Genomic DNA, 12,415 nt, shown 5'->3' with positions numbered 1-12,415 from the left:
TTTTTTTTTTTTTTTTTTCTCTGTGACTCTTGAGTAAAACTGAAACAGTATGCATCTGCTGCACAGGGCTGTGTTTAATTTCAGACATCCGCCCACAGAACAAACAAGTAAAGCTCAGTTAAAAGCTTGAGCTTCACATCCTGCTTCAACTGAAGAGCAGCAAAAAACAATTGAAAACAAAGTAGGACACTATCAGGAAGAGGCGAGGCTCCTTACAGACCATAAACTATTCTGTAGCTGTTTACTCTAAGGACTTGGTTTGACATGCTGCCACCACTCTCTTTGTTCAGGTGACTTGGCTAATTTAATCAGAAAATAGGAAGTGGTGCTCAGGAAAAAGTTGAGACAGTTGGAGCAAGAATTGAACATCACAACAGTTTCTACTGTGAAAATTCTCTTTAAAATCACTGAATACTTTAGGTTTCTTTTTTGGTGGGTTATTGATACAAAAGTATTTAGTTTTTATGTTCTGTCATAAATCTATACATCTCCTTGTGTCATCCAGGTGTGACTCATGCCTCAGTTTGGGCAGCTTGTATCTCCTTCCTGAGTGCTGCTGTCCCGCCAGCTTTGAGGACTTCAGCTCAGGGGATCCTGCAGGGTCTGCATCTCGGATTGGGTCGGGGCTGTGGAGCCATGGTGGGAGGAGTCTTCGTTAATTTTTTTGGTATAAAGCATACTAAATCTTAACATCACAGTGCAGCTAAATGACCTGTCAGTGGAAGTTTAAAATGCTGAAGTCATTTATATTTATGTGTTTTTTTTCTCCAGGTGCTGCAGAGACTTTCAGAGGAATCGGCATGGCCTCCCTCGCCATCCTCCTCATCTTCTCCTTCATTCAGTGTCTAAGTGGAGAGATTGAAGGAAAAGGTGAGGAAAATGTGACCTCAATTTCTGGCCAAGTTTAAAATTATTTTGTTGAATATAGTTAACAAGGCACAAAATGCATCCCTTTTCCTAGAGTAGAAAAAAGGTTTTGTTTTCTGTTTTATTAAGATTCATGAGTCATTAAAGGCATTAAAAGGAAAACATATCGAATTGTCAGTGAAATATAATTTGAGTTGAAATGCATTAATAAAGATTAGAGGTTATCTGTGCAGCTTGTCTGGAAAGCGTAAGAGCAACGAAAATATTTTTTTCACTTTTAACTCGATGATCATTTTTGCTCTCTAGCCCATAACTTGTTCAGATTGGACTTGTTTTCACTAATTTTGTCCTTATTTTCTGCATTTTGTCTTTGCTGCCAGTAAATTTTATTATAAACGTTCTCTTTTATTTTATAACCTGGACAATCTAGGACAGGAGTGCCCAACCTTTTTTGAACCAAGAGCTACTTTTGAAGTCGGCAGTTTGCCGAGAGCTACTCGTCCAGTCTCAGTATCACAAAACATAATTTTTCGTCTCCCTACTCCTCACTTCTTTAAAGTAAATAAAACAGAACGTAATGTGTTGCTAGTTTTATTTAATTTAAGTATTGTCAAGCAAAACTATCTACTTAACCATATATTTACCTACAAAAAAAGGAAAAGAAAAGAGAAAATCCTTACTTAACTCCTGACAGAGAAATAGAAAAGTGATGCTTGAACAAAAGGATCAATTTTTTTACCTCCTTCAATTAGTACTCCCTGTAACGTGCGAGCTATGAGGGCTGAAAACCTGCACACTGAGAGAACCAGACCTAAATAACTTTGGAGCACGGGAACTCATTTCCATTTATTCAAAGAACTCTCCTCTCTTTCTCTCCATACAGGGGAAGAAAAACAAAACATAAAACTAAAGTCAAAGCACACAATATAAAACTCTCTTTATACTATTACAAAAAGTGACTTACGATGGTGCAGATTCACAAATCTCCAACAACTATTTCAAATCTCAATCTCTGTGCAGCATGCAGGATGGTGTCATCTGTAGGTGTTGAAGGCCTCAGTCCCTCACTGTTCCAGACTGCTGGCTCCAGACGATTCATAGAGTTCCACCTGTTCACCACCTGACAAGACACACACACACACACACACACACACACACACACACACACACACACACACACACACACACAGTCACATTAAGTACAGAAAATGAAGGGCACACCCAAACTGCAAACTAAATAAATAAATAACACAAAGGTGCCAGTCAGTGTATAAGACACTAGTCTGGTCTAAAATATAATAAAACAACATACAGACCCATTGGGCCTCATGCAAGAACATGTTCGTATTCTTAGCCTAAATTTCTCTTGCTTTTGTTCGTACGAAGGGTTCGTACGAACATGTCACGTCAGATTCAACAAACTCTTCCATCTTCAGGAAAAGTGTGTAAATGAGCTGCATAAATTCCACCTGTTCGTATCCAGCTGCTCGTGCACGGGAGAGGAGATTAGCATAATTACCACCCCAAAAACACCATATAAGGCTATGTTTCCTGCCTCATATCAGGAAGTGTCCATTCATGAAAATGACAGCGAAAGCTAAAAAGAAAAACTTCACGAGTTCAGAGATTGAAGTCCGTCTGTCAGAGATCCAGAAAATAAAATCTGTCATTCTTAGCAGGTCAGCTGTGGAATAAAAAGTGCTGCTAAAAGTGTAAACAACTGTGTTAAATCATTTTCCTTTATTCAGAAACTACACCGTTGCGCACCTCCGACTTGGAGGACTTGGAGCTGTAAGTAGGTCTCCAGATGATCATCAGTGGATCTGTTCTTGGACTTGATGATTTTCATGTGAGAGAAAGCTGACTCCAGAACTCTCCATCCATGCGACTTGTTGCTCTGGATTTGATCCCATTGTCATTTTACAGAGTCAAAATGCCATTTTCAACACCGGAGCAGTCCAGACTGAAACATAACACAAATTTGGACACATCCATCCATCCTGGTGAACAACTGCACGTCTTTAATACGTTCTCACTTTTATTTTTGAAATCATGAAAAAGCGCATCTGCAGCCTCAACAAACGCTTCTTTCATGACTTCTCCATCGCTGAAAGACTTCTTATGTTGAGCCAGAATGCGGCTAACACGGTATGAGGTGTAGCAGCCTTACCTTTTGTGCTGAGCCGAGTGAAAATTGATTGCTGGGCTGCTAGCTTCCTTTTTAGCTCCCGCACTTCGTCCGTAAAGAATTTTTAGGAGGGAAATCTGCCTCATACCGTTTCTGCATTGTCTTGAAATGTTGCTCCAAGTTACACTTTTTGGGTAAGGCAACGCTCGAATTACAGATGAGGCAAATAGGCTTCAAATTAGAATAAACAAAAAAATACTCCTCCTCCCACTCTGTGTGAAAATAATAAGTTTTTGTTTGCTTGTTCGCTCGTTTACCATCCATGTTTTAAACTCCACTACTGAATCTAAAGTCTCATGAGAGCGCTGCGTCACCGCACCCAAAACTCGCGAGACTACGTCTGCAAGATGGGGAGGGCGGAGGGAGCGCGTTACTGTGCATTTTAATGTGTTACTTAAACTCCCCCCACCTCCACCGCTTCTGCCGGAGTTAGAATGAAGCTTAGCAAGTGGACACGTCACCTTGCTAACAGCTGATGAGCCGGCTCATCAGCTGTTGCAAGGTTGCGCTTCGCGGGCACCTGGGAAGCAGGTGGCGGGCACCGAGTCGCCTGTAAGCGATGGGTTGGGCACACCTGATCTAGGACAATGTTGTAAAAACTTACACATCATAAAATATTTAAAACCTAGTATCTAAGTGGCAAATCTATTCTTCTACTTTCTTACAGAGGATAAAATTCTCGCAGAGAACATCCCAGTTCCCTCCAGTCCAGTTCCCATTGCTACCATCGACCTAGTTGAGAACCACAGCACCCCTGGCAGACCGAACCCACCTTGTCAGACCACCATTGTACCAATAATGAAGACCAAACACCAGGAGGAACAAGAGGACTCGACGAGGCCTGCCTGGGTGCTGTCTGGTGTCCCCTGGGTCACCATTGCCTTTGCACTGGTCCAGATTAGAGAGTTGATGAACCTGAAGAAGGGCTCCCCTGCAGAAAATCAGCAGGTGAACACAAACACAGAGTTCAATACATCGGTCAGACACAGAGAGGGCATATATTTTATCAAACTCTCACTAGAAAACAGAGGAAAACACCAACTGATCAACATCTAAAACAGGTTTAATTAATCAGGGTGATGCTTTGTACATGTCTGTCTTAATAATGAACAATAAAGTACTGAGTATTATTTAAAAACCTAAAAACGGATCTTTATTAATTGAACTGACCTGATTATAAACCTTTTTCAACATTTCAGGTGAGGTTTATAGTTTTTATTTGATATGGACATATCTGTAAAGAATCTTAATTGTTCCTGAAGGTGAGGCAGACATAATGCCATGCACCTGAAAGAAAAACTTAGGGTTTTAGCTTTTGTAAACTTCTGTTCAGATATTTTGACAAGATGATTTGTATTTTTTCTGTGTGCTTTTGTTGAGTCTGCTTTATGTGTTGTTGATTTTGTTGTGTGTATGTGAGAGAGTGTGTGTTTAATTTTGTTTTATTATGTTCAACAAAATTTCATTGCAACAAACAATTAAATGTAATAAAAATGTAAGAACTGAGAAACCTAATAACAAATATGCAGCACAGGGTACGTTTCCTCGAACAGTTGTTTTTTTTTTATATCTTATAGAGGAAAAAGGGTTCAGAAGTCTTAAGTTGTGGGCTTTTAAAATGTCCCAAGTAAACCATTGTTGGATTTTGTTTGTAGCTTGTTGCTTGTGATGTTCTAAACACCTGTCCAAAAAAAGAAAGAAAGAAATCTTACTGAACTGAAGACATTTCATTTGACTTCTCTTAAAACAAACATGGCATGAAACTTGTTCTTGACAAGCTTTTAGGTTTAAACTCTGTTAAGTTCCTACAGGTTCACAGTATAAGTACCAGTTATTTGGTATCCCAAAGGCCAGTCAGATTCTGGCAGAAAATTGTGCAGCCCTTGGAAACCCACAAAAGTTCAACAAGTTTAGTTTGAGCTTATAAAAAAAATTGCTCTGTATCTCTGTTGAGATACACTCAGAACCTAAATGAAAACAGCGAGTAACTGCCTTTTTTGTTAGCTTCATGGAACTTTTCAGGATTTTTGCGCTGCTCTCCAGCAGGAAAAAAACTCAGATTTTTGCAATTGATGCATTTAAGGAAAATTGTTTTTATGTCAACGTATTGTATATTGTCCATATCAAATAAAAACTATAATACTGTTTATATTGTATATCATATTGTATATATTGTATGTATTGTGTGTGTGTGTGTGTGTGTGTGTGTGTATATATATATATATATATATATATATATATATATACTTCATAAATATTATGAAATTTAAAATAGCAAATACAAAAAGAAACTCGTTATTTCAGTTTGCTGTTGATTTTCATTCAGAGAAACACATTACAGGGGTCCTAGAACAAGTTAGGATACATCTGTGAGTTATACAAAACATGTTCATTGGATTTAATTCACTAAATAAATCTCAGATAATGACATTTTACCATTTCTGTTCTGCCTGTTTCGAGCTCTCTTCAGAACGAGCTGTTCATGCAGATATGTTGCTGTTGGCAATGACCTACCAACCTTTTGTTTACATTAGTTCCGCCCTCCCAGCACAGCATTTATGTTAGAATTTCAGAAACATGAAAATAAATGACTGGTATAAGCAGATGCACAACGGTAGTGGACGGGCTGTGCATGCGGCCACACCAGGGGGCAAGGTCTGGGTATGGACAGACTGGAGCGTCTGACCAAAGTCAGATGTTTTGGTGCCGGGGAGGCCAACGAGTGTCCTTTGCCACTTCCTGAAGCCGGCAAAGATGAACTGAGGGTTACAGTAGTCCAGCCGAGTGGTAACAAAAGCGTGACTACTGTTTCAAAATGTTTCTTGGAAAGAATGGGCTTTACTTTAGCCAGCTGCCTCAGATGGTAAAAACTTGATTTTACAACTGTTCAACTTAAGTTCAGCATAAACCTATATGCCTAGATAAGTAACCAAAGGCTTGATGACAGTGAACCAACATCCACATCAGGTGTCTCAGTGGAGCTTCCAAAGATCATCACCTCAGTTTTGTTCTCATTAAACTTAAAAAAAATCACTGCCATCCAGGCTTTTATTTCCTCTAGACATAAAAACAGAGGGCTCAGAGAGTTGGTGTCCTTTTTTTTAGTGGGACATATATCTGGGTATCATCGGCGTTACAATGAAAAGCGATACCACATTTTCTAATTATAGAGCCAAGAGGGAGCAGGTACGGCGTGAAGAGGAGGTGTCCTAAAACTGAGCCCTCTGGGACCCCACACAAAAGAGCAGAAGAGGATACACTTTCACCAAAATGGACACAGAAAGTACGCTCAGCTAAGTAGGACCTAAACCAGTTGGTTTAGGTAGGACCTAAACCAGTTGGTTTAGTTAGGACCTAAACCACCTAAACCCCCCAAGTGCTCCAAATGATGAAGTAAGATCTTGTGATCCACTGTGTCAAAAGCAGCTGACAGATACAAAAGCACGAGGACAACATAGTCACCAGAGTCTGTTGCTAAAAATACATCATTAAAAACTTTTAAAAGGGCAGATTCTGTACGGTGTAAATATTTAAAACCAGACTGTAAAACTTCTAAAATATTCTGTTCATTCAAATATGCCATTAACTGGTTGAATTTGGATTAAATAATCCTAATGTACTGTTTACATGGACACAATGCGATCATGACAAGTGCAGTGTTGTAAACTTTCAGCTCTACTTCCAAACGTAAACAAAGCTCTTCTGTGTGCTCAGGACGGACCTGTGTCAGCTTTTAATAACGGTAGAGACATCGTTACTCCCCACTTGACCTGCAGATGAAGCAATACGTGTTTTTGATTTTTTAATTTTTTGCGAAGCAACGTCTGCTGTTTGTCTCCTTTTTTATCTGTTAAAGAGAGCGTGGAGGGAAAGTTCTGCGTGGCGCAGCGCTGCTGGAGCACTGCTGCCCCGCCTCCTCTAAAGAGCAGAACCCGGTGGATGAAAGTCAGAAGACCTGTGCACTCAGGTCAGTTTTCCACAATCAGAATAAGATGATCCAATTAAGTGTTTACGTGCACGTCATTCCACTTATCAGTCGGCATGACCCACCCCTCTTATTGGGATTAAAAATTCATTCGGATCGAGCTAAATCGGATCAGAATAATCCGAACGGGCTGTTTACATGATGCAATTTAATTCCAAATGGCCGTTTAATCCGATTACTTATGTCCATGTAAACGTAGCTACTAACTAAACACCTCTTGCAGAGATGACAAGGTCACAGGCTCAAAGCTGTCAATAACAGCAGAACAGGGCACAGAGACTGAGGAGTCATGAGCAGAAGGTGGAATATGGGCCCTGATAGAAGTGACTTTCTCAAAGATTCAGAAAGTTTTGACAAACAGCAGGTAAGGGTTCTATACTGTCCGAGTGTGGGGCATTAAGAACAGAGTCTATTGTTTTAAATAGAACACAAGGATTGTGACAGTTTGAAACTATAACATTGGACAGATGTTTTCTTTTGGCATCTTTCACTCTTTGTTGATGCCAGCAGTCCTTTAAAATTTGAAATGACACCTGTATTTTATCTGTTTTCCATACAATATACTCAGCCCTGCGACACACTCTCCTGGCAGCTTGAATGTCATCATTTAATCTGGGTTCAGACCTAGTTCTTTGAGGTCTGATTTTTAGTGGAGCTACTTAGTCTAAGACTGCTTCACAAGTAGAGTAAAACCATGAACGGAGAGCCTCGGTTTTGTTGCGCACAGTCTCTGGAATGGAACACTTCTAATTAAAAACAGATGAAAACTGACCAGAAGTGGAAGAGTTAAAAACACGACTAAGTCGAGCTGCAGCATGTGGTTTAGTTTTGGTGCATGAAAGGTTAATTTCAAATAAAACAGGCACGTGATCAGAAAACACAGGATCACAAGACACAACATTAAACCTATTACACCTCCAGCACAATTCCTCCCTGCCGGATTGGTTGACCATGTTCACTGCACTGTGCGGCCGCCCTAGGGGAGAGTGACAGACTGGTACCTAGGGAGGCAAACGCGTCTGTCACTGACTAAACTGTAATTAATCCCCTTTTGGAAAAAAATCATACTTATTAGTTACATTATTTTTATTTAAGTAAAGCTTTTATCCAGGAGAAACAATTACCTTAAAGTTAGTTTTTATTGGTGATTTTGCCAGGTCCGTGTCTGGTGAGTCCGAGGGGGCGAATACTGGTAAACAAATAGTGTTTTCTCACTCCTCCTTCACGATGTTTCAGAGAAGCTGCCCTCAAAGAATCTTTTCGTATGTAATTACTTGAATACTTGTCTCTGTAGTTGACAGTGGATCATATTTTGACTGTAAAAAGAGTCTGAATTTAGGCCTTTTATTCAAACAGTTAACCGGAGCAGCAGCTCTCTCTCAGATTGACCGCCTGTGTTGCACTTATTTTCATGTTGTTGTTTTTTTTACTTAAAGGTGACCTAAAATGGGGGTCCTAGAACAAGTTAGGATCCATCTGTGGGCTATACAAAACATGTTCATTTAATTTAATTAACAAAATGTATCTCAGATAATAAAATTTCACCTTTTCAGTTCTGCCGGTCTTTAGCTCTCTTCAGAGCATGCTGTTTTGCATAACCCCCTCCCAACTTTTGTTTACGTCAATTCCGCCCTCCGCCAGATGTTTCGTTTCAGTAGAAAGTCAGTTGGGAAATACTGCTGGTATTATTTTTCCTAAGTAGTCCATGGTGAAATTATTTACACAAACTACAAAAGTACAACTTTCTTTAATATTGCTAGAACATAGCCTTCAAAAGTAAAAATTAAATTAAATTAATGTCCTGATGCATCTCAGTAATCCAGGTAAAAAATCAAAAGGAAAAAAATTGTATAGGTCCTCTGGACGGGTTCTTCTTTAATGAAACGTTTCGTCTCTCTTCCAAGAGACTTCTTCAGTCTGAGAGTTTCAGGCAAAATTCAGGCTTTTGAGTCCTGCCTCCAGGTGACTGATACTCACATCACATGGCTATCGCTCACAGGTGACTGATACTCACATCACATGGCCATCGTTCACAGGTGACTGATACTCACATCACATGGCTATCGTTCACACCTATTTAATACCTATTGTTAACAGGGGGTGGAGTGATACTGCCAATGGCAGCGCTGTAGGAGGGGGACAGCTGAAAACGGAGGCCCCCACCTCTGTTTAATGATGGACGGTCTTTCTTTAGAAGCCATTTTTGTAAAGAAAGATATAAGATATGTGAAAAATTCAGAGACTATCTTTATTATGCACCACATTTTACAGTCTACACGGATAATAATCCGYTAACCTATGCAATGAGCACAGCAAAGCTTAATGCTGTAGGCCACCGYTGGGTTGGTGAGCTTGCTGATTTCAGATTTGAGGTTAAGTACAGACCAGGCAAGATCAACGTGGACACAGACACTTTGTCCAGACTACCACTCGATATTGACAGCTATSTAGATGCTTGCACAAAAGAGCTGTCAAGAGACACTATTCAGACTATTTGGGATGGCAGTCGTGCTGCGGAGTCAAACGATGTTGCTTATGTTGCAGCTCTGGACCTGTTACAAAACAGTCAGACTCCTGACCTACTCCCAGCAATCAGCCATTCAGAGCTAGTGAAAGCTCAACAAAATGACCCTGTTATTGGCCAAGTCGCAAAGCTCAAAGAGACAGTTAAAACACTGACCAATGACATTAAAAGCAAAGTTGGTGGTCTAGCCCGAAAGATGCTTTACGAGTGGGACAGATTACACCTCAAAGATGGCTTACTTTACAGAAAGACTAAAAAGAGACATCAACTTGTCCTTCCTAAGGAGTATCATGATACGGCCTTTAAACTTCTACACAACAACATGAATCATTTGGGGACTGAAAAGACACTGTCATTAATCAGAGACCGCTTTTATTGGCCACACATGAAAAGAGATGTAGAGACTTATGTTACAAGGAAATGTCCCTGCATTAAAAGCAAAAAGCCTGTTTCCCACATCAGGGCACCCATGGGGAGCATCACCACCAGCCAGCCCCTTGAACTAGTATCCATTGATTATTTACATCTGGAACCTAGTAAAGGTGGTTATCAATATATCCTGGTTGCTGTCGACCATTTTACTAGATATGCTCAGGCATACGCCACTAGAAACAAGTCTGGCAAGACAGCCGCAGAAAAACTTTTTGAAGATTTTATCCCCAAGTTTGGCTAYCCCCACAAGCTGCACCATGACCAAGGGAGAGAATTTGAAAAGGACCTCTTCAAAACCCTGTAGCAGTTGTGTAAAGTAGGACATTCACRAACGACGCCCTATCACCCTCAAAGCAACCCCGCGGAGAGGTTTAATCGCACGCTTCTTCAGATGTTGAGGACCCTGGGTGARAAGGAAAAGGAGAGATGGAAGGATCACTTGGCATATGCAGTTCACGCCTACAACTGCACCAGACATGAGGCTACAGGTATGTCCCCATTCTATCTGATGTTCGGCCGACATCCTAGACTACCTGTAGACCTCATTTTTGATYTCAACCCTGAACAAGACCCCAGCACTCCTCGAGGCTATGCAGAGAAATGGGCTACAAGGATGAAAGAGGTCATGAAAGGTCGTATTGGGAGAATACTATCTATGTTGTGAAGGAGAGGATTGCAGATGGCCCTGTTTACCAAGTAACACCTGAGAATGGGAATAACAAAGTCAGAACACTCCATCGTAACCTCCTCCTTCTGGCCAATGGGTTGCCAGTGGAGTCACCTCCCAAAACTTCATCTGTGACAAAAGGGCAGTCACGTCAACCGAGGACTACAAGAAAAACAAGACAAGATAACAGGCTCAGTGATCCACAAAGTAACTCGTCTTCAGACTCAGAGGATGAACCAGCCCAATACTGGTTAAGGATTCCCCAATGTGTCACAAGAGCACCACCTAGTGAGTGTCAGTGAGCGTACACAACGGCCCAGGTGGAGCCCAYAACACCTGGTTTTGTGAGGGACACATGGCAACAGACATCCAGAGAGCAAAACAGAACAATTCAAGGGAACAGATTCTTTGAGAACACTGAGCCAGAGCCACCTGTGGAGCAACAGGAGAATGAAAATGGTGCGTCAGGGATACCAACACCAGTAGAGGACACACAGGATGGCAGGGACCAGGATGGCGATGAGGAGCCAACACACCCACATCAACCTGCACAAGTTGACGAGGGAGAAGAGGATGAGTCACGAGTGAGGAGGTCCACTCGTGCCCGAAAGCCACCACAGATATTCACCTATGATTCCCTGGGCCAGCCTGCCTTCCACCCACTCTGCCAGCCGCCACCATCTGTCAGTGCAATAGAAGCTTTCCTGCATCCAGCTGTGCCTGTCTGGGGCATGGACTCTAACTCTGTGGTATACCTTGCACCATACAGACTCATACCTCAGCAGTATGCATATCCAGTATATCAGTTTACTGCTCCCATGCATCACAGGTCATGGCCCGCTCATTATTAGGAAACAGACATTAAAGAAATAAGGAGAAAAGAGACTGTGAAGGTTGTTAGTTCATAATGAAAAGAGTGAGAATATTTTTGTAAATGTCCGGAGCCATTTTCTGTGTCAGGGAGTGTGTGACGCACACAAAAKGTGCAGTCACATTTATTTGTGTTATGGTTATTTTTGTATAATAAGTGTTTACAGTTTTGGTGACACTTAAGTTGAAAGACAAAATAGGGAATGTTTTTTAGTGTTTATTATTAATGACTGGTTGATTTCGAGGTGGGTGTAATCATGGAGTGTGCCACAAGGGGGCAGTGTAGCAAGCAGGCAGTGGTCCGCCAGGCGGAGGGAACCATCTTGGCAACACGTTGCAGCTTCCACACAGTATGAAGCGAGGCTGCATTGATCCAAGTTCACTATCTCTTGTCTCATCATTTCTCCTGTTTATTCAGGTAGTAATGTTTAAAACGCATASAAAATCACATACAACAGGACTGTATATTATTCTGATGCTGTAAAGCTAATGTTTTGGTAGTTTTATTAAAGGTAAACCAAGTAAGTACATTGTTTAGGCTGTGTCCGTTGCCACGAGATGAGCACGAGGTAGTGTAATGGCGGCACTCCACTAATATTTGAAGTCTTAAGTTCAAAGAGAAACGAATCCCACACATTGTTATAAAGTTGAACAGCATGACAGTTTTAACACAAAATTGTTCTTGTATGATGGTGTTAATGTAGACATTTTATTTGGAATGTTTAAGGTTACTTTATTATTGTGAAAAATGTAAAAGGATTGATTAGTAGACTGAGCTGTTGTAAATGGACATATTTCAGTTGATACTTAAAGAGTAACTTACCCCAAAATTAACTTTTTTTTAGCTGATAAACTGTCTAGAATGTGTCTAAAATGTTATAT

At 40.8% G+C, this 12,415-nt stretch overlaps 1 protein-coding gene across 4 annotated transcripts in view; it reads left to right on the top strand.

The window, feature by feature from the left end:
* LOC106535730 (major facilitator superfamily domain-containing protein 6-A) overlaps nucleotides 1-12,415 on the top strand; it is a 46,156-nt gene that overhangs the window by 21,089 nt on the left and 12,652 nt on the right. For 2 of the 4 annotated variants that reach the window (XM_014032800.1, XM_014032802.1), the window contains exons 4-6: nucleotides 506-667; nucleotides 772-870; nucleotides 3,723-4,003. In XM_014032800.1, coding sequence (XP_013888254.1) covers nucleotides 506-667; nucleotides 772-870; nucleotides 3,723-4,003 — 542 coding nt within the window. Of the gene's footprint in view, nucleotides 1-505; nucleotides 668-771; nucleotides 871-3,722; nucleotides 5,203-6,911; nucleotides 7,023-12,415 lie in introns of those variants that run through there. The other 2 variants (XM_014032801.1, XM_014032799.1) reach the window with 2 other exon arrangements.

This window comes from Austrofundulus limnaeus, unplaced genomic scaffold (genome assembly GCF_001266775.1).
Source record: "Austrofundulus limnaeus strain Quisiro unplaced genomic scaffold, Austrofundulus_limnaeus-1.0 Scaffold1544, whole genome shotgun sequence".
In the NCBI taxonomy this organism is placed as follows: domain Eukaryota; kingdom Metazoa; phylum Chordata; class Actinopteri; order Cyprinodontiformes; family Rivulidae; genus Austrofundulus; species Austrofundulus limnaeus.
This window is presented reverse-complemented; position numbering and strand designations above follow the sequence as displayed.